We start from the raw sequence: 22,680 nt of genomic DNA on the forward strand, positions 1-22,680 counted from the left end.
TCCCATATTTTACAGCAGTTTTCTGATACTGAAAAATGTTTGGTTCCATTTTTGATGTTCAAAACAGTTAACGGTTATGCAAGAATGAATATGAGAGATGGTTCAATTGTAGAGGGTCTCATGACACCATATTCAACAAACCATATGAGTGAACTTCCTCATGTACTAATCCCCACGTATTTTCCACTGTCCTGAAATCCTAGATCAAAATGTGCTTACCACTCTACAGTAGTGGTCATAAAGTGTCAGCATTTTTACTGGGCTGCAGCTGCAGCCTTCCTAACTGTCACAAACCTTAGTGACCTGTGCCATCCTCACAGGGTGGGGGACCCTACCTGGAGTGAACATTAGCCAAGTGAGTACGTGATCTCTGATGTGCCATATCGCCAAAATCCACCTTGAAGCAATGTAGCTGGAGTAGAACAGAAAAGTTCTGACAACCCGATTGAGTTCAATTTATCAACATATGGGGTGGGGCTAATTCACGAGTTGTCCCAGTGCCTTTCAAATCTGACACTGGTGCATGGTAAATTTTGCAGTCTTACCAGCTAAAATTTTCAAGAGAAATAAAATGGTGCCTTCAACAGAGGCATTTAAATGGGTCACCACTTTGATTTTAGATGATTAGAACTGCAGTAATCCTGCTCAAAATTTCAAGGTGGAATTAGAAAGCTTGTGATTCGCTTGCAGAAGGGGTTTCTGCACATCCTTTTCCCTTGTAACGTTGATAATGGTCTAGATTTGGGCAGAAGAAATAAGTGATTCTTGTGACTCAGTTGCCAAAGAAACCTTGCTCCTCAGCCTTCTTTGCCATCATTGTTCAAAAAGACATGGCAGCAAATAGCACTATTCAGAAGGAAGCAGGTGGTGGAGGAGGAAGGGGGAATAATTGAGGGCATATTACCACATATGACCACAGTGGAAAACCGTTTAACACAATGCCATGAATGTCATTTCAGCACTAAAAGTGGCGGTGCCAAGAAGTCCAAGTCCGAATGATGAATAGAAGAAATTTTCTATTTGCTGAATGAAAGAAGTAAAGTACCATCGGATAGTATTTGTATTTATTTTGTAAATGTTTTGTAATATGTTTCTGTTATACTCTTAATTCCTATAACGTGAGCTTCTTAGAGAAGGAATTTAATTTGTATTAATTGTACAAAGTACACTTCTTGTTTTAGAACTGTGACAATAGGCTTCAGGCAGGTTTTAAATAGCTTTTTAGAGACATAATGTAGATTTTAAATTTGTATTAATATTACTGTGTAGAGTTCATGTAGGTGGCTTGTTTCTAAAGTGGCTTATTCTGAAATCACTACAGTAGTGACTGGATGTTTGCCGTGCAAGCAGTGGTTTAAAGAGTTTTCAAAGAAATGTTGGTGTTTCACCTTGTTGCAGGTGGATTAGGTAGGTCTTTAAAGCATGTTTATGTATGGATGAAGTTTGGGACCAATAAAGGCACTACGGAGAAGCAGCTTCCTTCTCAGAGTAGCACTTACACAGATTCTGAATCACCATTAGAAACAAAAGTTATTGGACAATTTTTCTTTGTGTGTGCGTGTGTGTGTGTGCTACCAAGTGGCATTCTTGTGCATGATTTGTGATGAAAAATTTAAAACTGCTTTTTTTATTTTCAATTTTTATACAGGTATAAAAATGATTGATGTATTGGGCATCTAGAAGTTGTATGACCCCACTGTTTTACTAAAGTTCTTATTAAATCTCACCAAATAGATTAACCATAATCATCTCTTGCTGGGCTAAAATGGATTTTAGAAAATCTTTTGCAGCTGCAACTGTTTCATTTCTTCAAATGTAAAGACTTGCCCTACACACACACTTGCCGAAATCGTAGGGAAAATCTAGGAAATGTGTATGGCAAGGGTATTGCTTACAGTCTTCCAGCAGACAATGATGACTGGCTATAAATCAGCACAAGCAGAACAGTTGTTTGAAATGCTGTTTCAATTGCTCACATTAAATAAATGAACGTTTCCTTTACGAGAGCTTCATTTTTGATAAGTGCGGTCAATTTCTGGAAAGTTGTGGGGTCATGCAACTTAAGGATTCATAAGTCGAGCATTTTGTTGGACTGGTTGAGGTTGAAAATTATTGCTGTAATAATGGCTAATTTCATCATAAAATTGTATAGTTCAGAAGATTACCTCTGCTATAGCTAACCAGTGAATTTGTATTTGTCATTGAACCGAGCAGTTTATAATTTTCTTGCATTTTTCTTTATATTTGTTTTTCTATCTTTTTTTGTTAACCCAGTTGCCTATTCACAAAGTTATAATGCAAAAGAAGCAGAGAAATCCTGAGTTGAATTTTAGGCAACTGCACACAAAGATCTACACAAAATACTTTTGTTAATCCCACAATTACTGCTTCAGCTTTAACAAGGTGCATTGGGAAGTCCAGAGGAAAGTTATAATTTTTAGTAACATTGCTCTTGTATCTTTCTACAGATATATATTATGTATAATATCATTGGAGTAATTTTTATTTGGTAAGACATGTTAAGCTTGCTTTTTTGCAGTAAATACTGCTTTAAACAATTCTGTGCTGTTTAGTTTAATTAAAAAGCTACATTTCCAGCAATGGATGGATCATTTGGTATATTTGCTCGCGCCTTGCCATTGGATATTCACTTTATACCTCTCACTCAATAAGAGCCGATAGTAATTTTGTTGATTTAAAAAGATGTAGACACTTTTTATAACCTGGGCTAGTTAACATTTTCAGCGGAGCCCTTTTAAGACCAGTTTCCACTTTTCAACAATGAAGTGTGATCTGAAGTAGGATTTGATCAGAACTGTTCCTATTAGGTTTCTGCTGTAATGAAAATAAAGAGAAAAGTTGCTGAATCTGAATGCTAGTCTCTTGACCATACATACAGCTCCAACCATTTACAACAGCATTCTGTAACAAGTGGTTCAGATTGAAAAGGTACATTAAAATATGTTAATATAGTGTATATTGAAACTGTATACTTTTTATATTCTTGAAATATTGATCTAATTGATGAGCCACTCAATAATAGTGTGCTCAAGGCATAATAGAACTCCGGCAGCTTTCCGTTTGATTTCTTTGTGACCAGGGTTGATAGCTAGGCAACAAAAGCTATTGTTTGTTTTCCCCAAAGTATATATGTTTTGATCAGAGTACCCTACTTTTATTTTTGTGCATGTTTTCTATTTTTATTATTTTGTGCAGGGGCAAAGTATGTACTTCTCTGCTTTAACATGCATTCAGAAAGTGCACTTTTTCCTCCCATGTTTTCAATGCAAGAGTAAAAATGGTGCAAATATAACAGTGCTATTTAAAGAGCTGGTTGAATGTAGCTTTGGATATCTGTTCTTGCTCAAAAAAGACTTGTATGATGAAATTGTCTTTTCGCTTGTGATGTCTTTTTTATATTTGTTTCCATGGCATTGGGTTTCTTTTCTAACTCCAACCCATTTTATTTTTTGCTCGTTGCCAAGATGACATTTATTTCCTCTGAATTCCACTGCCAACCTCCCCCCACTGTCCCTAAAAACCCTGAAGTAATTGAAAACTGGTAACAGATGAGCCCGTGACTGGTAATTCCTAAGTATTATCATATCCAGCCACAGCATACTAGGTTGGAACTGAAAGAGTTAAAAGACACAAAAGCGCCACAGAAGACAGAAACAGATGTTCCACATGCTAACACATTTTCTGAATTACATTACGTGTCTTCCAATAATACCTAAACAAACACTGACACAAAACTGAAGTAACAGCCCTGGTTTTATATGAAAATAATTATTTTAGAACAAAAGCTTATGCAAAGATGCTTTTTATAAAGGTTATGAAATTAGATGTGAATGGAAGGAGAAGGAACTGGGTATCTACGTGTGTCACTACATACAAATGAATAGCCTATTGTACAAAAGGAGGGTGGAAAGTAACTAGGATTCCCCATTAATAACCTGGGGGCTTAAAGGAATTATATAAATCATGTCTTTCCTTCTTGCCCCTCCCCATCCCTTTTGTATGGATTGGGAGTTTTCCTAGCTTTGCTTGGTTATCTTGGCTCTCTGTTGAACTCATCTTAGAGCTTCCTTTTTTTTTTCCTGCCCCTCTAACTTCCTTGTCTACTTTCATACGGGCATTTCTTTCAAAACAACAAAGCTGCTATTCCAGATAAATGCCTGTATGTACAAGGGCGCTGGAGTGGTATCAGTATGACCATCAAGATTTAAACTAGTATTTTCTCCCCTGTGAAGACATCTTTTTGTATAGGTGTAGTTCACCAAGCATTCAGGAATGAAGACTACCATGGCCCTGAAAATCCATGAGGCTACATCTTGGTGTAAGCGCCAGGATGCATTTTCTACCTCTGACCCCACAGATTTTTGAAGTTAGGAGGTGAGGCCAGAAGAATCAGGGTCTTTACTACCTTGGGGTGGCATATCTGAGGAACCCCTGGCAGCAGAGACCGCTGTATTGTATATGGATGTGGTGTACCTCTTTTTCTCTCCCTCACCACCAAGGTAGCAAATCAAGTCCTTTACGACAGGAGTCTGCCAGAACAGCTGCAGATTTTCAGGGCCGTTATCTCTGGTAACTAATCTAATGTTCTTTTTATCTCTGACAAATTTGAGATCCGCTGCTTAAAACATCAAACTGATGTTTTTGGTGCAATTCAGTCTTGCTGCATCATTTTCCTTCCATCAGATGTATAGTTGACTGTAGATTTGCATCATCACAAAAATTTGAAGTCAGAAGTGGTTCAAGACTGTTCTGCGTTATCTGGCGGATCCAGAAAGTATCCAGAAGTTCTACTGACGGTGCCGACAGTAGCATGTGCCAAACTCCATGAAGCAGTAATACCTTATATGTAGCTATAGCACATCTGATAGTGTGTTGATTAAATGATATTGACTTTTTTATTCATTCATGGGATGTGGGCATTGCTGTCAAGGTCAGCATTTATCACCCATCCCTAATTGCCCTTGAGAAGGTGATGCTGAGCCGCCACCTTGATCCACTGTCGTCCTGTGGTGTAGGTACACCCACAATGTAGTTAAATAGGGATGTCTGTGGGTCAGAACAACTATCCTATTGAGTAAGGATGGGATAATGACCAGAGGTATAAAAGTTTGGTTTGAACTGTCAGAATTAATGTAGATTTGGTTGACCAGTTTAGGGAAGACAAGACGTGAAAATGAAGCAGAAGGAATTGCAGACAATTATTTTATATCCTATTCTAATAGCGAGCTATAGTATTTGATTATAGTCACTGAAGCAGTATTTATAAAGAAATCCCAGGACTAAGAAATACGATGTAGTAAAGAAGACATGTAAAAGTTGTGGATAATTGATGATTCTATTTAAAAATAAAAAAAGTGCTGATTCCCCAATCAGCTGCTTCTGGTAAAGAACAGTGCTTGCATGGAGTGCTGGTCAGGGAATCATGATTTTGCACCCTCTCCTTTTTCCTACTCATTTAAATTCATGGAAAAACTGGTACTGTGCATCTGATTTCCTGACCAGCACTCCTTACAGGGGCTCGATTGGGACTCGGGCCTAAAATCTGGATGGTTGCTGAATTTTTTTTTGAGAATGCCAAAACTAGAGTATTACTCTATCAGTGACTGTAAGACTCGAGTTACTGATTTTAATATTTAAGATTTCTTTGCTAGTATCTTGTTGAGAGCTGTACTCACTGTTGGAAATTTAGAAATATTTTGTCAGAAAAGACAGCAGTTTTAAAAATAAATTTGATCTTAAGTAGGATTTAATCTAGAATTAATCTTAGCCAATAATATTTTAACAGGCGACTAGGAAAGGGTTTTTTTTTAAGAAAGGGAGTTTTGCTGTCTACAATTCTTTTATATGAAAGAAAATGTTAATAAATGTCTAAGTTATTACAGTGATAATCTGCCATCTTGCAGGAAAGCTATGTCGAGACACTACCTCCTATTGAATTATGCACCTGGTAATCTCCTCCAATTTCAACAACTTTAATTTCCAACTTAGCTGTATATAGTGCCTCATTCTGTCTTCCTCCCCTCAGCAGCAATAGTCTTGTCTATTTGTGCATTGAATCCGCCCAAGTTGTGGCACATAAAATAGTTCCTTGTGCATTTTTTGATTTTCTAGTGGTGTTGATCCTTTTCAGACCTCTTCCTAATTTTGATGGTTTGCTTTGATCAATGTCTTTTGCGCTCTTTAAGCTGCCAGCACCTCGCCCTTGGTCAATGCCAGCCACTGGTATTAAGGCATCATCAAACGTTATGGACTCTTGCTAGTGGCTGATGTCAGGACATCTGTGTATGCCATTTTTCCATTGTTGCTTGGCTTCTGAAGGTACGCCACAGTACTTGCAGATTAGTAAGACAGCTCAATGTGACTTTAATTTACTGGAAGGCTGCTCTAACTGTGATGTCCAAACTCACTTAATTCTAAAGAGCCTACGAAGTATTTTTCCTACTCCAGGTAACTGGAGGCATCAATCAGAGCACTGATACATTGATTGAGTTGCATTCTGTGCTGACTTGTGCCCAGGGAGATCAGTATCACCTGAAGAACAAATGACCTTCGCCTCCCAGGAAATTCCTGAAGGAATCCCCATGGACTTTCATGTTTACAATTGCTACCTTTTTTAATGAAGTTGGAACTTGGGTAGTGTTGATAATGGGCACAGAATGACTAAGTCTTTCTCCAGTGCCTGAGACTCTGGTACCACTTAATTCATGTGGAGCACATGCTTTTTATCTTGAGTTGCTAGATGTTTGTTCCCCATTATATTAAAAAAGGAAGCAAGTGGGGAGAAAGTTATAATACTATTAAGGACAAAAAAGGGTATTGATGTTTTGCAGCTGATAGGTGGTTCTGACTCTTCCAGCATTCTCATTGAGGAAGCGTCTCATTTTTATTGCCACTTCATTTTGGCACGTAAGAACCTGAGTGTTCTACTGCAAATGGAAATTCTATCATGGATCTACTGGATGTGACAACTAGTCAAGCCTGCTGCAACCTGTAAGTGAGCTGCCGCAAATGTTATTTAGGAAAATTTGATATGAACTAGCAGCTTTTAGTGGCAATAAATCCTGCCAAGTTGTATAGAATTCCTATGACAACAGCGAAAGCCTTGCTTATACAGTTTGCTGTTGCCTTTCCAATGATTTACCAGATGCAGATAAAGTCTGAGAAATTTCAAGATGTTTATACCATCTGAAGAATATGTTTGAATTCATGGCTGTATGTTCAAAGGGCTTTCCAGATGCATGTAGCTTACACGGGATTAGTGTAGGTGCAATATAAGTTCCTCTGATTACAAAGGCCAAAAGTACTGTGCATATTACATAAGTTACAGGGCTGCATTTTGGATTCTGGCTCAAGGTATCCTACACACATTTACTTTGCTGAGAACTTAAAAGTTTCCCACTTGAATTTCAGAAGATTCAGTTAGTGTTAGCTTTGGCTGTTCGTATCATTATTAGACCGCCAGAAATAATAGCAGCAGGCTCTGAATGCCATTCACAAAATGATGTATAGAAGCCCAATCTAGCTGATTAAGTGCCTTTCAAAGAATACCTGAAATTGGAATGCTGCAATCCTTTCCTGACAATCAGAGGCTCCCTCCTGGATTCCAGAGGACCAAGCAGACTGGCCACCAGCGGAGGTACAGGGAACAAATTCCCTTCATCCTCCTCTTCACCCCGCAACAGTGCTATGACTTAGCAGTAGATCTCTTCATTGATAACTGGATCCAGCAGGAGAAGAAATGTATCTGATTAGATTTCAAGCAAGGGTTTGACTGGTCAGGTATAGGTATAATGGATTTGGATTAGACCCTATGTGTTTGAAAATTCCAGAAATTGTAACACAAACAGGTCATTTGGCCCAACTGGTCTGTGCCAGTGTTCATGCTCCACATGAGCCTCCTCCCACTCAACTTCATCTAATCCTTATCTGCATACACTATTCCTTTCTCCTTCATGTGCTTATCTAACTTCCAATTAAATACATTTGCTATTTGCCTCAACTACTCTATGTGGTAGTGAGTTTCATGTTCTAATCACTCTTCTGAATTCCTTATTTGATTTATTAGTGACTATCTTATATTTATGACCCCAAGTTTTGAACTCCCCCATAAATGTAAACCGTCCTCTGCACATCTATAAAAAAAAAACTCTTTGGACAGAACATTCAAAATTGGTAATGATATTGAGATGGAAATATAAAATAAGTTCTTGGTAAAACAAAAGAGTTAAATCAGTGTGGATAAATTAAGTTAGTTATGGAGGACATTAGGAAGACGGAAGAAATTTTTAAATATTCAAAGGAATTGCATGGAGTGATAGAAAGATGAGCTGAAAAATGCAAAGAAATTGATGAGAAACACAAAGAACACATGCAAAATGCAACTGGAACCATAAAGGAAAATGGGAAAGCCTTCAAACATATTTGAACTGGGATAGAGATGTTGGAGAAGGTGGGTGGAGGTGCAGTGGACAGAATGCAAAACCATCAGTACAGCGTTCGGAAGTGAGCAGAGTTTACCGGTGTTCAACTTGAAGTATAGTCTTTAATGAGAGGTTATTTTGAAATTATATCTGTTGTTGATGAGATCCATGAAGAAATGGTTAGAGTTGTATTCTCCCTTTTAGAAAAGATGTTAAGTTATTGAAAGGGCTACCACAATAATTCTAGAACATAAGTGACAGAGCTGTGAAGCGAGGTTAGCTACTCTAGAACTAGTGATATGTTCTTGGATTGAAGTCTTAATGATTATCCAGGATTTAGAGAAGGCGTTTTTCTGCCCTGTACAAAATTCAAGAGCTTTAGTTTCAAGTTAAGAATGTCAAAAGAAACTTGGAATTTCAGGCGAGGTTATTCACAGTAAAAATGATAAGCATGTGGAGCTATTTGCAAGTAAAGGTAGTGAGACAAAAAACTTATCAAGATCAGACATGTTCTTTGTCAGCAAGCAGGATTTATGGTTATCGGAATTAGAAATGTATCCATGTTGGCTTGTGGAAATGTAGATGGGCAGCATAGATAGAGCAATAGTCTATTGCCTGGAAGTATTACAATAATTAGGTGCCAGATATAATCTGGGCAATTTTTGACACCCTTGGGTAAGTTCATTTTTATTCATTTTAGGCTGGAGTTATTGGTGCACTGCTGGTCTGAGTTTAGAGCTCTCGAGTGCAAAGTGCAGCCAGTAAGATCCAAGTTAGATTGTGGATCTCACCCTGCGTACCAGGAGAGCCAAGTCGTACACCATCTGGACTTGGACACTGTTCTTTCATCATTGCTGGGTCAATTTCCTGGAATTCCCTACCGAACAGTGCAGGGTAGGAGCAGCATCCTTGCAAGGACTATAGCAGTTCAAGGGTTAATCAATGCAACTAGGGATGGACAATAAATACGGCCTTTCCAGCATCATCCATGCTCAAAGAACAAATAAAAATTACCCAGAAGATTTCACTATTTCTTTGATTAGTATTAATAAATTGCTGGTGTTGCTCATGGTCAAGTGATGAACACAAGGAGGCTTCAAAGGGATTTAGACAGGCTCAGGGAGAGGACAAGAACATGGCAGATAGAATATAATGTGGAAAAATGTGAAGTTATCCACTTTGGTAGGAAAAACAGAAATTCAGAGTATTTCTTAAATGGTGAGAGATTGGGAAGTGTTGAAAGGGACCTGGGTGTCCTTGTTCATAAGTCACAAAGCTAACATAAAGGTGCAGCAAGCAATTAAGAAGGCAAATGGTATGTTGAGCTGTATTGCAAGAGGATTTGAGTACAGGAGTAAAGAAGGCTTGCTGCAATTGTATAGAACCTTGGTGAGACGGTACCTGAAATATTGTGTACGGTTTTGATCTCCTTGCCCAAGGAAGGATATACTTGCCATAGAGGGATGGTGGGATTGTCCTGTGAAACATAGAAAACACAGAACATGGAAAACATAGAAAATAGGAGCAGGAGTAGGCCATTTGGCCCTTCGAGCCTGCTCCACCGTTCATTATGATCATGGCTGATCATCCAACTCAGGAGCCTGTTCCGGCTTTCGCCCCATACCCTTTGATTCCTTTAGACCCAAGAGCTATATCTAATTCCTTCTTGAAAACATTCAATGTTTTGGCCTCATCTGCTTTCTGTGGTAGCGAATTCCACAGGCTCATCTCCTCATCTCAGTCCTGAAAGGTTTACCCCGTATCCTTAGACTATGACCCCTGGTTCTGGACTACTCCACCATCGGGAACATCCTTCCTGCATCTACCCTGTCAAGTCCTGTTAGAATTTTATACGTTTCTATGAGATCCCCCCTCACTCTTCTGAACTCCAGCGAATATAATCCTAACCAACTCTATCTTTCCTCGTGTCAGACCCGCCATCCCAGGAATCAGTCTGATAAACCTTCGCTACACTCTCTCTATAGCAAGAACATTCTTCCTCAGATAAGGAGACCAAAACTGCACACAATATTCCAGGTGTGGCCTCACCAAGGCCCTGTAATTGCAGCAAGACATCCCTGCTCCTGTACTCGAATCCTCTTGCTATGAAGGCCAACATACCATTTGCCTTTTTTACTGCCTGTTGCACCTGCATGCTTACCTTCAGCGACTAGTGTACGAGAACACCAAGGTCTCGCTGCATATTCCCCTCTCTCAGTTTATAGCCATTCAGATGATAATCTGCCTTTCTGTTTTTGCTACCTTTATCCATATTATACTGCATCTGCCATACATTAGCCCACTCACTCAACTTGTCCAAATCACCCTGAAGCCTCTCTGCATCCTCCTCACAACTCGCCCTCCCACCCAGTTTTGTATCGTCTGCAAATTTGGAGATATTACATTTAGTTCCCTCATCTAAATCATTAATGTATATTGTGAATAGCTGGGGTCCTAGCACTGATCCCTGCGGTACCCCACTAGTCAATGCCTGCCACTCGGAAAAAGACCCATTTATCCCTACTCTTTGTTTCCTGTCCGCCAACCAATTTTCTATCCATCGCAATACACTACCCCCAATCCCACGCGCTTTAATTTTACATGCTAATCTCTTATGTGGGACTTTGTCAAAAGCCTTCTGAAAGTCCAAATAAACCACATCCACTGGCTCCCCCTCATCAACTCTACTAGTTACATCCTCGAAGAATTCTAGTAGATTTGTCAAGCATCATTTCCCTTTCGTAATTCCATGCTGACTCTGCCCGATTCTACCACTGTTCTCTAAGTGCTCTGCTATAAAATCTTTGATAATGGACTCTAGAATTTTCCCCATTACCGACGTCAGGCTGACTGGTCTATAATTCCCTGCTTTCTCGCTACCTCCCTTTTTAAATAGTGGGGTTACATTAGCTACCCTCCAATCTGTAGGAACTGTTCCAGAGTCTATAGAATCTTGGAAGATGACCACCAATGCATCCACTATTTCTAGGGCCACTTCCTTAAGTACTCTGGGATGCATACCATCAGGCCCTGGGGATTTATCGGCCTTCAATCCCATCAATTTCCCCACCACCATTTCTCTACTAATACTGATTTCTTTCAGTTCCTCTCTCTCACTAAGCCCTGTGTTCCCCAACATTTCTGGTATGATATTTGTGTCCTCCTTTGTGAAGACAGAACCAAAGTATGTATTTAGTGGGTCAGCCATTTCTTTATTCCCCATAATAAATTCCCCTGTTTCTGACTGTAAGGGACCTACATTTGTCTTCAATCTTTTTCTCTTCACATACCTATAGAAACTTATACAGTCAGTTTTTATGTTCCCCGCAAGCTTGCTCTCGTACTCTATTTTCCCCTTCTTAATAAATCCCTTGGTCCTCCTTTGCTGTATTCTAAACTGCTCCCAATCCTCAGGTCTGTTGTTTTTCCTGGAAAATTTATATGCCTCTTCCTTGGATCTAATGCTGTCTCTAATTTCCCTTGTAAGCCATGGTTTGGCTACCTTTCCCTATGAGGAGAGATTGAGGAGACTGGGCTTATATTCTTTAGAGTTTAGAAGAATGAGGGGTGATCTCATTGAGGCATACAAAATTCTTGGAGAACTCAACAGGATGGATGCAGGAAGGATGTTTTCCGCCCCCCCCCACCAACTTGGGGGTTCTAGAACCAGGAGACACCATCTCAGAATAAGAGGTAGGCCATTTAGGACTGAGATGAGGAGGAATTTCTTCACTCGGCGTGTGATGAATCTTTGGAATTCTCAGTCATTGAGTATATTTAAGACTATCAGTAGATTTCTAGATATTAAAGATATCGAGGGATGTGGGGATAGTGCGGAAAAATGGCGTTGAGGTAGATCAGCCATGATATAGTTGAATGGCAGAACAGGCTCGAGGGGCAGCCGAGCGGCCCACTTTTTTTTTATTCTTTCATGGGATGTGGATTCGGCAGGCAAGGCCAGCATTTATTGCCCATCCCTAATTGCCCTTGACAACTGATGGCTTGCCAGGCCATTTCAGATGGCAGTTAAAAGTCAACCACATTGCTGTAGGTTTGGACTCACATGTAGGCCAGGTCAGGTAAGGATGCCAGATTTTCTTCCCTAAAGGACATTAGTGAACCAGATGTTTTTTTTTACAACAATCGATGGTTTCATGGTACCATTACTAAGTCTAGCTTTTAATTCCCGATTTAAAAAAAAATAATTGATTGGATTAAATTCAGCTGCCGTAATGGGATTTGTACCCATGTCCTCATGGCATTAGCCTGAGCCTCCGGATTACTAGTCCAGTGACATTACCACTACGTCATCATCTCCCTTCCTATTTTCTGTGACAATGGAGTTGAGAGAGAGAAATACTTCAGAAACTTGCTTCCCATAGTGAGTTGGTGGCCACAGCATGTAGTTATATTGTTAAAGGTGACATAGGAAAGCTGAATGGGAGTTGTTGACATAACAATTTACAATGATAAATGATGAATTAAAAGGATAACTAAAACTTTGTGGTAGAGGTTGCAGAGAGGGAGGTGCCATCTATTGCTGTTCCATTTTAAAATATGATTCTGCTGGTAATGCATAGAAACATAGAAAATAGGAGCAGGAGTAGACCATTCAGCCCTTCGAGCCTGCACCGCCATTCAATATGATCATACTCGCTTTTTGAATGCGGTTTTTGTAAGAGATGATTGTAAGTGATATTTGTAAAATGTGTTAACATTTCAGAAAGATATGAGATGCTTTATTTATTCGAGCATAAGCATTTATATACTTTAATCAGTTTCTCATGGTATTGCACATGGCTTTAGACCAATTCTAGTCTTCAGGTAAAGTGGGATGAAAGGGTAGGGTTAATCAAACCAGCGTGTGGAGGCATAATTAAGTTGCCATTTTAAAGTTGAACATTGTCATTATATTTATATAAAACTTTGATTTTTATATTTTTATTTAGCAAAATGTACAGCAATTTGGGCAGTAAAGAAATAAAACTCTTTGCAGTGTATGGATTCCTCCAGTACAGGCTGGTGAGCTTGGTGAATCCAAACGGAGATTACATTGCCAACATTGGTGTGATGGTGGTGTTATTCCACCGTGACAAGTTTTCATACAGTTTACATATATAGAATTACATAGAAATTGCACTCAGAAACAGGTCACTCAGCTGGAGGAAAGGCTGGTCGTACTTAAAGTTGATAAGTTACCAGGACCGGATTAGATACATCCGATGACACTGAGGGAAGCTAGGGTGGAAATTGCGGAGGTACTGTCCATAATCTTCTACTCCTCCTCAGATACACAGGTGGTGCCAGAGGACTGGAGAATTGCAAATGTTACACCCTTGCTCAAAAAAAGGTAAGGATAAGCCAGCAACTACAGGCCAGTTAGTTTAACCTCGGTGATAGGAAAGCTTTATGAAACGATAATCCGGAACAAAAGTAAGTCACTTGGACAAATGTGGATTAATTAAGGAAAGTCAGCACGGATTTGTTAAGAGCAAAGAGAAAGAATTACAGGGCAACAGGGGAAAAGGTGGGGGAGTGGGACTAGCTGAGTTGCTCTTGCAAAGAGCCAACGCGGACACGACAGGCCAAATGGTCTCCTTCTGTAATCATTCTATGATTCTACAACTGGTCTGCCAGTGTCTGTGTTCCACATGAGTCTCCTCCCATCCTACTTCATCTCATCGTTGGTAGATCCTCCTATTCCTTTCTCCCTAATGCACTTATCTAGCTTTCCCTTAAATACATTTATGCTGTTCACCTCAACTACTCCCTGTGGTTGTGAGTTCCACATTGTAACCTCTCTGGGTAAAGAAGTTTCTCTTAAATTCCTGATTGGATTTGTTAGTGACTATCTTATATTTATGACCTAGTTTTGACCTCTCCCCTGCCCACCCCCACAGATGTGGATGTAGGAATTTTTAGTGGTAAAAGTTGACTGCACAAAGATGCAAGATTTTTAATATATAGATCTTAATCTTTGACATCAGAATTGCACGGTATGTGTTCTTCTACACTTCTAAGTATAACATTAACATTTGGGTGCCATTCTGCATTGTCCAAAAGGTGAAATATATATATATAGTGCACATTGGATTGTGTGAATTTTGTTTTTGTTTTGTGGATCTTGCTTATATGTTAAGTGCTGGAAGTCTGCCAAAAATGTATACTGGCAAACCATGTTGATATTGATTTATTCCAGTCTTTAATTGTTCTCTTATGTTTCCACCCATATTGAAAGACTAGAACTATAATTATCTGGAGAGCTGACTTTGTAGCAAAACAGGTGGTGTATAGTGCTCTATTAACCCAGGGCCCTACACATTTCTGTGCTTCATTTAGTTTGACCCATTCATAACAAATGAAGACTGGCTTGTGGGTCAGCAACCAGAAGTGTGGCATTCGTATCACATTACTATTTAATTAGAGAATTCTCACATCCAAATTCAAGCCTGATAAATATGAGTAAGATACATAACAGTTCAGAGAAGGTTTGCTAGGCTGTTTCCTGGGATGAGGGGGTTGTGTCATGAGGGAAGGTTGAGTAGGTTGGGTCAATACCATTGGAATTTAGAAAAATGAGGTGATCTCGTTGAAACATAGAAGTTTCTGAAGGGGCTTGGCAGGATAGATGCTGAGAGGATGTTTCCCCTCTTGGGGGGATCTAAAATTAGGGGGCACAGTTTAAAAAAAAAAAAGGGGTCTCCCATTTAAGACTGAGATGAGGAGGAATTTCTTCTGAGGGTCATTAATCTTTGGAATTATCTTCCCCATAGAGCAGTGGAGGCTGGGTCATTGAATGTATTCAAGACTGAGTTAGATTTTAGATCTACAAGAAGTCGAGGGTTATGGGGCACAGGCAGGAAAATGGAGGTTAAGGCCGCAGTCAGATCGGCCATGATCTTATTGAATGTTGGAGCAGGCTTGAGGGGCCGAATGGCCTCCTTCTGCTCCTATTTATAGTCATTATTATAGAGTCATTATGGCACAGAAGGAGGCCATTTGGCCCATTGAGATCGAATGATCTTATAACATTGCTATTAGGTAGTAATGTAATGTAAAATTTACACACACATTGCTAAATAAATCAAATTATTTTTGGAATAAAGAGTGAATAATTTATAAAATATTCTAGCTGAAGAAACACATGACTTGACCAGTGAGTGAAGCTTGAGTGGGTTATGTGCGTCAGCCGTGGCTCAGCAGGTAGTGCTCTCGCCTCTTAAGTCAGAAGGTTGTGGGTTCAAGTGCCACTCCAGGACTTGAGCACTAAAATCAAGGCTGACGCTCCAGTGCGGTACTGAGGGAGTGCGGTACTGAGGGAGTGCTGCACTGTCGGAGGTGCCATCTTTCGAATGAAACATTATGCCGAGGTCCCGTCTGTTTTCTCAGGTAGACGTAAAATATCCCATGGCTGTGTTTTGAAGAGTGGGGAGTTCTCCCTGGTGCCCTGGCCAATATTTATCCCTCAATCAACATCACAAAAACAGATTATATGGTCCTGCTGTTTTTGGGAGCTTGCTGTGTTTCCCACATTACCAAAGTGACTGCATTTCAAAAAAAACAAAGTACTTCATTGGTTGTAAAGCGTTTTGAGATGTCCGGTGGTTGTGAAAGACGCTATATAAATGCAAATCCTCCTCCTAACGCTGTTTGAACTTTGGCTAAAGTTAAGGGGGTAGAAATTTGTCTCTCTCGGTGACGCAACACGGGTGGGATCAGTTTGGCTGCCTATTCTAAGCAGCACTTGATGGTTAATTCCATTGATTGCAATGGAAGGCACATTTTAACAGGCAACTGATCCAATAATGCCTTTTTTGCACCAGCGTCTGTGACAAATTTCTACCCTAAGGTGTGTAGTTCACCCTTTTATGGCATTTACAGTTTTCAGGTTTTTGTTAACAAAATCAGTCCTTCTGGGTTTGTGAGGCAAATGGGTAACTGAAAGCGATATGGTCTTGAAGAGACAACGATGCATACTTGGATCTAGTTTTCTGCAACCCTTCAATGCACTCTGCCTATACTGACAGCCAAGATTGAATTTATAAAGCACAAGTGTTGAAGTTTCTGTCTAAATGTTGCATTGCAAGTGTGTAAATACAAGAACTAGTGGCTAGCACTGAAAAGATGCTGGTAACGTACTTTGGATGTCAGCAATTGATCAGTGTTATAAAGGATCAATTAATCTTCATGTATGGATAAAATATTGGTGATGGAAGCTTTGCAGACAGATGTCTTTGTCTAACACTCAAGCTTCTTTTAATGGGTTGGGGAAATTGATTCTTAAAAGGTTTACTTAGAGTTCTCAATGCTCTTCTTCATCTGTTACAGTAGTTGCTTATTGTCATAGATGAACATGTAGCACAGATTACGTTAGGTACTTTCTGTCCAGCTCTGACACTGCATGTAAATCCCTGCAGATGATCATATCTTGCTATATACATGATAACTTTGCGCAAGCATTTAAATGCAGGGCTAGGGGGAAAGAACGGGAGAGTGAGACTTGTTGAGCAGCTCTTTCAAAGAGCCGGCACTGGCATGATAGACTGAGTGACCTCCTTCTGTGCTGTAAGATACTATGAGCAGTTAAAACAATGGAGCCTCAATGTCCCTTCACTTTTCTCAGCAGCTATGTAGCTGATGGAGATTTACAAAGTTTAGTGTTCTGTTTACAGTTTGGGCTTTATCCCGACATGTTTGTCTTGTGTTTGTGGCTAGATGGCAGTTTCCATAAGCAGACTGTGCCTCCTGTTAACTGTAAACCCTGTCCTGAAATGTGCTGTGGATTAACTCTCCAATCACAATGCTCACCAGACAATCTGTGGGACACCCAACACATTCTCCCATTGCTTCAGAAAGCAGGAAATAGCTATTAGATCAGTGCATTACAAGATAAACCACTTAGATTGATAACACATGGAATCAAAAAGATGTGGTAAAATAATGAAACCTTTTATAAAATATAAAAGTTTTTTTTTAAAAAGCAAAACAATCAGCTACAAGAAGTTAATGCACTCTCTTAAAAGGCTTTTGTAGAATCTAACAAGCAACAGTACTTTAGATGAAACAGTCCAGGTCTTCTGTTGGTAGACCTTCAAGATGAAATATTACATGTGGATGATTCAAATTCCAATTCACTCATGATGTTCAGATGGCCCTGCTGGAACTAAAGTTTAGCAGTCTGGGCTGTGATTTATGGCATAGTCAACTCTTTTTCAAATCAGCAAGCAAACAGAGGTTGGCAGATCTTGCATTGTGGATTGTCCTATTTCCAGCGTGTGTTTCCCCTCGATTCGAGCTTTACCCCCATGATGAACTCACTAATGGCTTCGATTAGAATTCTCTATTGCACTCTGTCAATCTGTTTCCATTACCATTTCGAATAAACTGTTCCATCCACCAAAACAACTTTTTACTTCATTGGTTTCTGAACTAGGTCAGCAACAAAGAATAGATTTAAAATAATTGTTAGAAGGATTAGAGAGGGAATTGAGGAGAAACGTTTTCACCCAGAGGGTGGTGGGGGTCTGGAACTCACTGCCTGGAAGGGTGGTAGAGGCAGAAACCGTCATTGCTTTTAAAAAATACTTAGATATGTACTCAAAGTGACATAACCTATAGGGCTATGAACCAAGACCTGGAAGGTGGGATTAGGCGGCTAGCTCTTTTTCAGTCGGCACGGATAGATTTTCTACAACAAAGGTATTGTCCACTCACTGCATCTATAAATTTCCATTTTGAATTTTAGTGAGGAAAAACAGTTTCCGTTTCAACTACTTTTTACCAAAAAGTAACAAAGAATAAAAAAATTTGTGTTTGGTCTACGGATGTTGTAAACTGGGTAATGAAAATAAACTCCGGGATGGTGCCTTTATATATAAAGGGGGGAAATTCAAGCCTTTGTGTGCATCTGGCACTTTCTGTGACTTCCTTTTTTTATTATTAGGAACAGTTGAATGAATATACTTGAGGTTTCAAATGCAAGTAAAAGGTGCACATTTTAAGAATGGCACTTTGTAATTGATTAACCCTTGTATTGCTGTTGGCGAGCGAACTCAGTGAGCACTGGAAGCCCCTCTCTGGAGGGGGTGAGGAATCAGAGGTCTGCCTCAGTGATCAGGTCATGGCAGACGTCAATATCTGGACCTTTTGGAAGGCATTTTTTGAAACTATGGTGTTCTGAAGGTATGGGGTTGGGCATGATGGGAGAAGCCACACCTAAAGATGGGGACTGTGGGTTGGGGGTGGGGGGAACAAATGAAACTTATTAAAGTGTAGAATATGCTTTAAAAATGTAAAATTCTACTTTAAATTGGAAGGGAAATAGAACAGGAAAGTGAGATGGGAGAGCAGAAGACCTTAAATCCCTTTTCTTAAGCATGCAAAATTTTAAGTGTTTATATTTTAGGAATATAACACATTACATCAAGAAAACTACTTGCGGCAACTGAGCCACATTATTACTAATTTTTCAATGTCAGTTTATGAGCTGAAATATTGATTTAAAAATCTCCAACTCAAAGTACAGGATTTTCTGGAGGGACAATAATACACTCAATTTAAAAACTCTTTGTCTTATCAAATGTCAGACATTTTCAGTGGATAGAAAAGAGTCACCAAGTGCACATTTTAACAGAATGATGCTCAATTGTTTATCAACATTCAGTCTGTGATCAGACTGATTCAATTGATGCTAATCAAATTATTTTATGGCCTGATTTTGCTGTGTGAACCAATCAGCCACTGCATAGATCAAAAGGAAAAGTTTCATTTTTCTTGGGTGCATTTGTATTTTCGGTAAAAATGGATGCATTTAAGGGGAAGTTAGATAAACACATGAGGGAGAAAGGAATAGAAGGATATGGTAATTGGGTTAGATGAAGTGGGTGGGAGAAGGCTAATATGGAGCATAAAAACCAGCATTGATCAGTTGGACCAACTGGCCTGTTTCTGTGCTCTAGACTCTATAATTCTATATGTAAAATTGCCTTGAATCATTTTCCCTTGATGTGTAAAACAAAGAAGGATTTAACTAGATAAATTGTAGTTTTGAAAATTCAATGTTAAACTGTGCTCCCTTTTATGGGAATTCTGTTGGAGTACTACAGATGAGACCCATCATCCACTCTGGGATGACTGCTCAAAGCTTTCCCTAGCCCCAGGAACTAGTGATGCGAAACGTAGGTCAGTGTGGTACGAAACATAGATCGGTATAGTTTTGCAAACAGTTTGTGACTTTCTAGGAACTTACATAGGTTGCCAAAATTTCAGGAAAAGTCACATGTTTCAGTAACATCATTTACTATTTTAAGAAATAGATTATTGCAGCTTTAGTGTTTATGGCAAATGTGAAGGCAAGTATAGTGTGTGTGGTGATGGTTGGCTTTTTTTAAAATAGTGTTACGTGTGCTTAAAAACATGACAAATATTTACATAGTTATTTAATGTCTTTCCTAGCTATTTTGTGACCTAAATCGCAGCAATGAGTAAAATTTATTTAAGTTTGGTGGCAACTCCATCAGATTGCAAGCTTTATTTTCACTTATTGAGACATCATTTTGCAATGTGCACAGGAAGAACTTAGACTTCCACTTTAACTGAAGAAACTGTTATAAATCTCACTTCTACATTAATAGTAGGACAGAGTCTAAGCTCTTTATAGCTATCGATTAAAACTGACTTTGTAAAGGTTTTTTTAATGCAAAGAAGATAGACTGCTCTAGTTTAGTGTGAATTTGTCAGAAGACTTAACAAATAATTGGCCAACCTGCAGGCTCTGGCTCAAAGTGTTTTGTGAGTTTTATAATGTTTTCTCAGCTGGTATCTTTTTTACAAAACATTTGAAAACTGCACTCTCTGGTGCAGCTGAGAAATGCTTATATGCCACAATGCGGTGCTCTGGTTTAAACTCTTATAAATCAAGCTGTGAGGCAGCCCATATTAAACTAGCAACATCATAGCACTCATGTCAGGTGAAACACAACTTTCAGGGCTTTATTTTTTTCCCCAGTGGAACATAAAGTACATTTATTTCTTTGCGAATGGTCATACTTTACGCTTGTTTGTGCTTTGTAGGGAAAGGTATTATCTTTGTACATTCTCAACAGTAATACAATAATTGCCAATAACTTTTTATCCTACTTACCACTTTCTCTTATGTTGGTTAATTACATACAAATAAAGCATTTATATTACGCCTCTGTTCATAGTTCTCCTTGTCTTCAGTTTCTTGCATAGCGTCAAATACAAGGCACGTTGACCTTTAACACAAACATGCACTCTGTGGTGGTGGGGGGGGGAAGCCAAGCTGGTTTCTTGCCTGCTTTTGAAAAGATTGTTTTTAAAAATGTCAAAATATTCAGTATATATTGTGATTGATTTATTTTAAAATTAAGATTAATTGTCTTTGCTGTATTGGTTTTTGGTTTGGTCTTTAATATTTGTTTGAAATACTAAATTTCCTATGTAATTGTCCTGGCCAATATTTATCTCTCAACCAACACCTAAAGAAAACATTATCTGGTCATTATCATATTGCTGTATATAAATTGGCTGTCCCATTTCCAACAATGTCACAATCAACAGTTTAAGAAGGAGGGCAATTCCAATCCAGCCGATTCCTGGCTAATCAGCACAGTGATGGAAGGCATCACCACCAGTTTTATCAAGCAGCACTTACTCACCAATAACCTGCTAACTGATGCTCACTTTGGATCCTTCAGGACTACTTGGCTCCAGACCTTATTACAGCCTTGGTCCAAGCATGGATAAAAAAGCTGAAATGGTGAAGTGAGAGTGACTGCTCTTGATAATCAAGGTGACATTTGACTAAGTGTGGCATCAACCCAAATAAAATTGAAAATGGGCATCAAGGGGAAATCTCTCCACTGGCTGGAGCCATACTTAACACAAAGGAAGGTGGTTGAGGTTGTTGAAGGTCAATCATCTCAAATACAGGAATTCCTCAGGGCAGTGTCCTCACCCAGCTATCTTCAGCTGACATCCCCTCCATCATAAGGTCAGAAGTGGGAATGTTCACTGCACGCTATTCAGTTCATTCACAATCCCTCCAATAATGAAGCAGTCCGTGTCTGCATGTAACAAGACTTGGGCAACATTAAGGGGTTGGTTGATAAGTGGCAAGTAACATTCAAGCCAGACAATGACCATCTCTAACAAGAGCAAATCTAATCATCTCCCCTTGACATTCAATGGCATTACCATCACTGAATCCCCCACTATCAACATCCTGGGGGAGTCACCATTCACCAGAACCTTAACTGGACCAGCCATATAAGTCCTGGGAAAGAGCAAGTCAAAGACTGAGTATTCTGCAGTGAGTAACTCCACCTGATTCCCCAAAGTCTTTCCACCATCAAGAAGGCACAAATGAGGAGTGTGATGGAGTATTTCTCTTCCCCCCCCCACCCCCCGCTGCGCAAAGTAACAGACCATCCTGACTTGGAAATATATTACTGTTCCTTCATCGCTGCTGGGTCAAAATCCTAGAACTCCCTATGGAACAGCACTGTTGGTATATCTACACCACCCAGACTGCAATGGTTCAAGAAGGCTGTTCACCTTCACTTTCTCAAGGGCAATTAGAGATGGGCAATAAGTGTTGGCTTTGCCAATGATACTCATATCCCATGAATGTTGTTTTTAAAAAGTAGCTCATTAGCTGTCAAATGCTTTGGGATGTCCTGAGGCTGTGAATATCACGATATAAGTACTTTTTTTTTTCTTTCTATCTCATTAGGCATCCAAATTACTTTTGAAAATATGTACCTCTCGATTAAATGGCTGCCTTTTTTAAATTTGCAGTCCCTCTGATTACAGCAGGTGTATTGGTGTGACTGATTTTCTCGCTGTACAGTACAGCCAAAAAGTGAAGTAACCAACATATTAATTTTTTAAAAAACAGGAAATTTCACTGAGCAACTACCTCTAGCTTTTAGCAGTTGTATCCTGAATCTCATCGCTAAGATAATCGCATTTCATGGAGGTGCAAACGGCTGATTGAAACTGAAGACCCAGCTTTTCCTGAGATCAGCAGAACCTTTTAAATTAGTAAGTACAGCATAAGAATTTATTGAGCTGGCTGAAATAGCACACTTAAGTTGTAAACAGTGCTTTTGTAATTGACTCCAATAGTAATGGGGCCATTTGCCTGATATAATTAGATATCTCTTTGAGAGCTGGCACAGGCGAGATGGGCTGAATGGCCTTCTATGCTGTATTA

At 39.3% G+C, this 22,680-nt stretch overlaps 1 protein-coding gene across 3 annotated transcripts in view; it reads left to right on the plus strand.

Annotated features, from left to right (window-relative positions):
* LOC137379464 (host cell factor 1-like) overlaps positions 1-20,642 on the plus strand; it is an 89,219-nt gene extending 68,577 nt beyond the window's left edge. For all 3 annotated transcript variants that reach the window (XM_068050318.1, XM_068050320.1, XM_068050319.1), the window contains exon 25: positions 960-20,642. In XM_068050318.1, the coding sequence (XP_067906419.1) occupies positions 960-999 (40 nt within the window). In that variant the 3' untranslated portion in view covers positions 1,000-20,642. The remainder of the gene's footprint in view (positions 1-959) is intronic.
* The last annotated feature ends 2,038 nt before the right edge of the window (positions 20,643-22,680 follow it).

Source organism: Heterodontus francisci, chromosome 18 (genome assembly GCF_036365525.1).
Source record: "Heterodontus francisci isolate sHetFra1 chromosome 18, sHetFra1.hap1, whole genome shotgun sequence".
Classification (NCBI taxonomy): Eukaryota; Metazoa; Chordata; class Chondrichthyes; order Heterodontiformes; family Heterodontidae; genus Heterodontus; species Heterodontus francisci.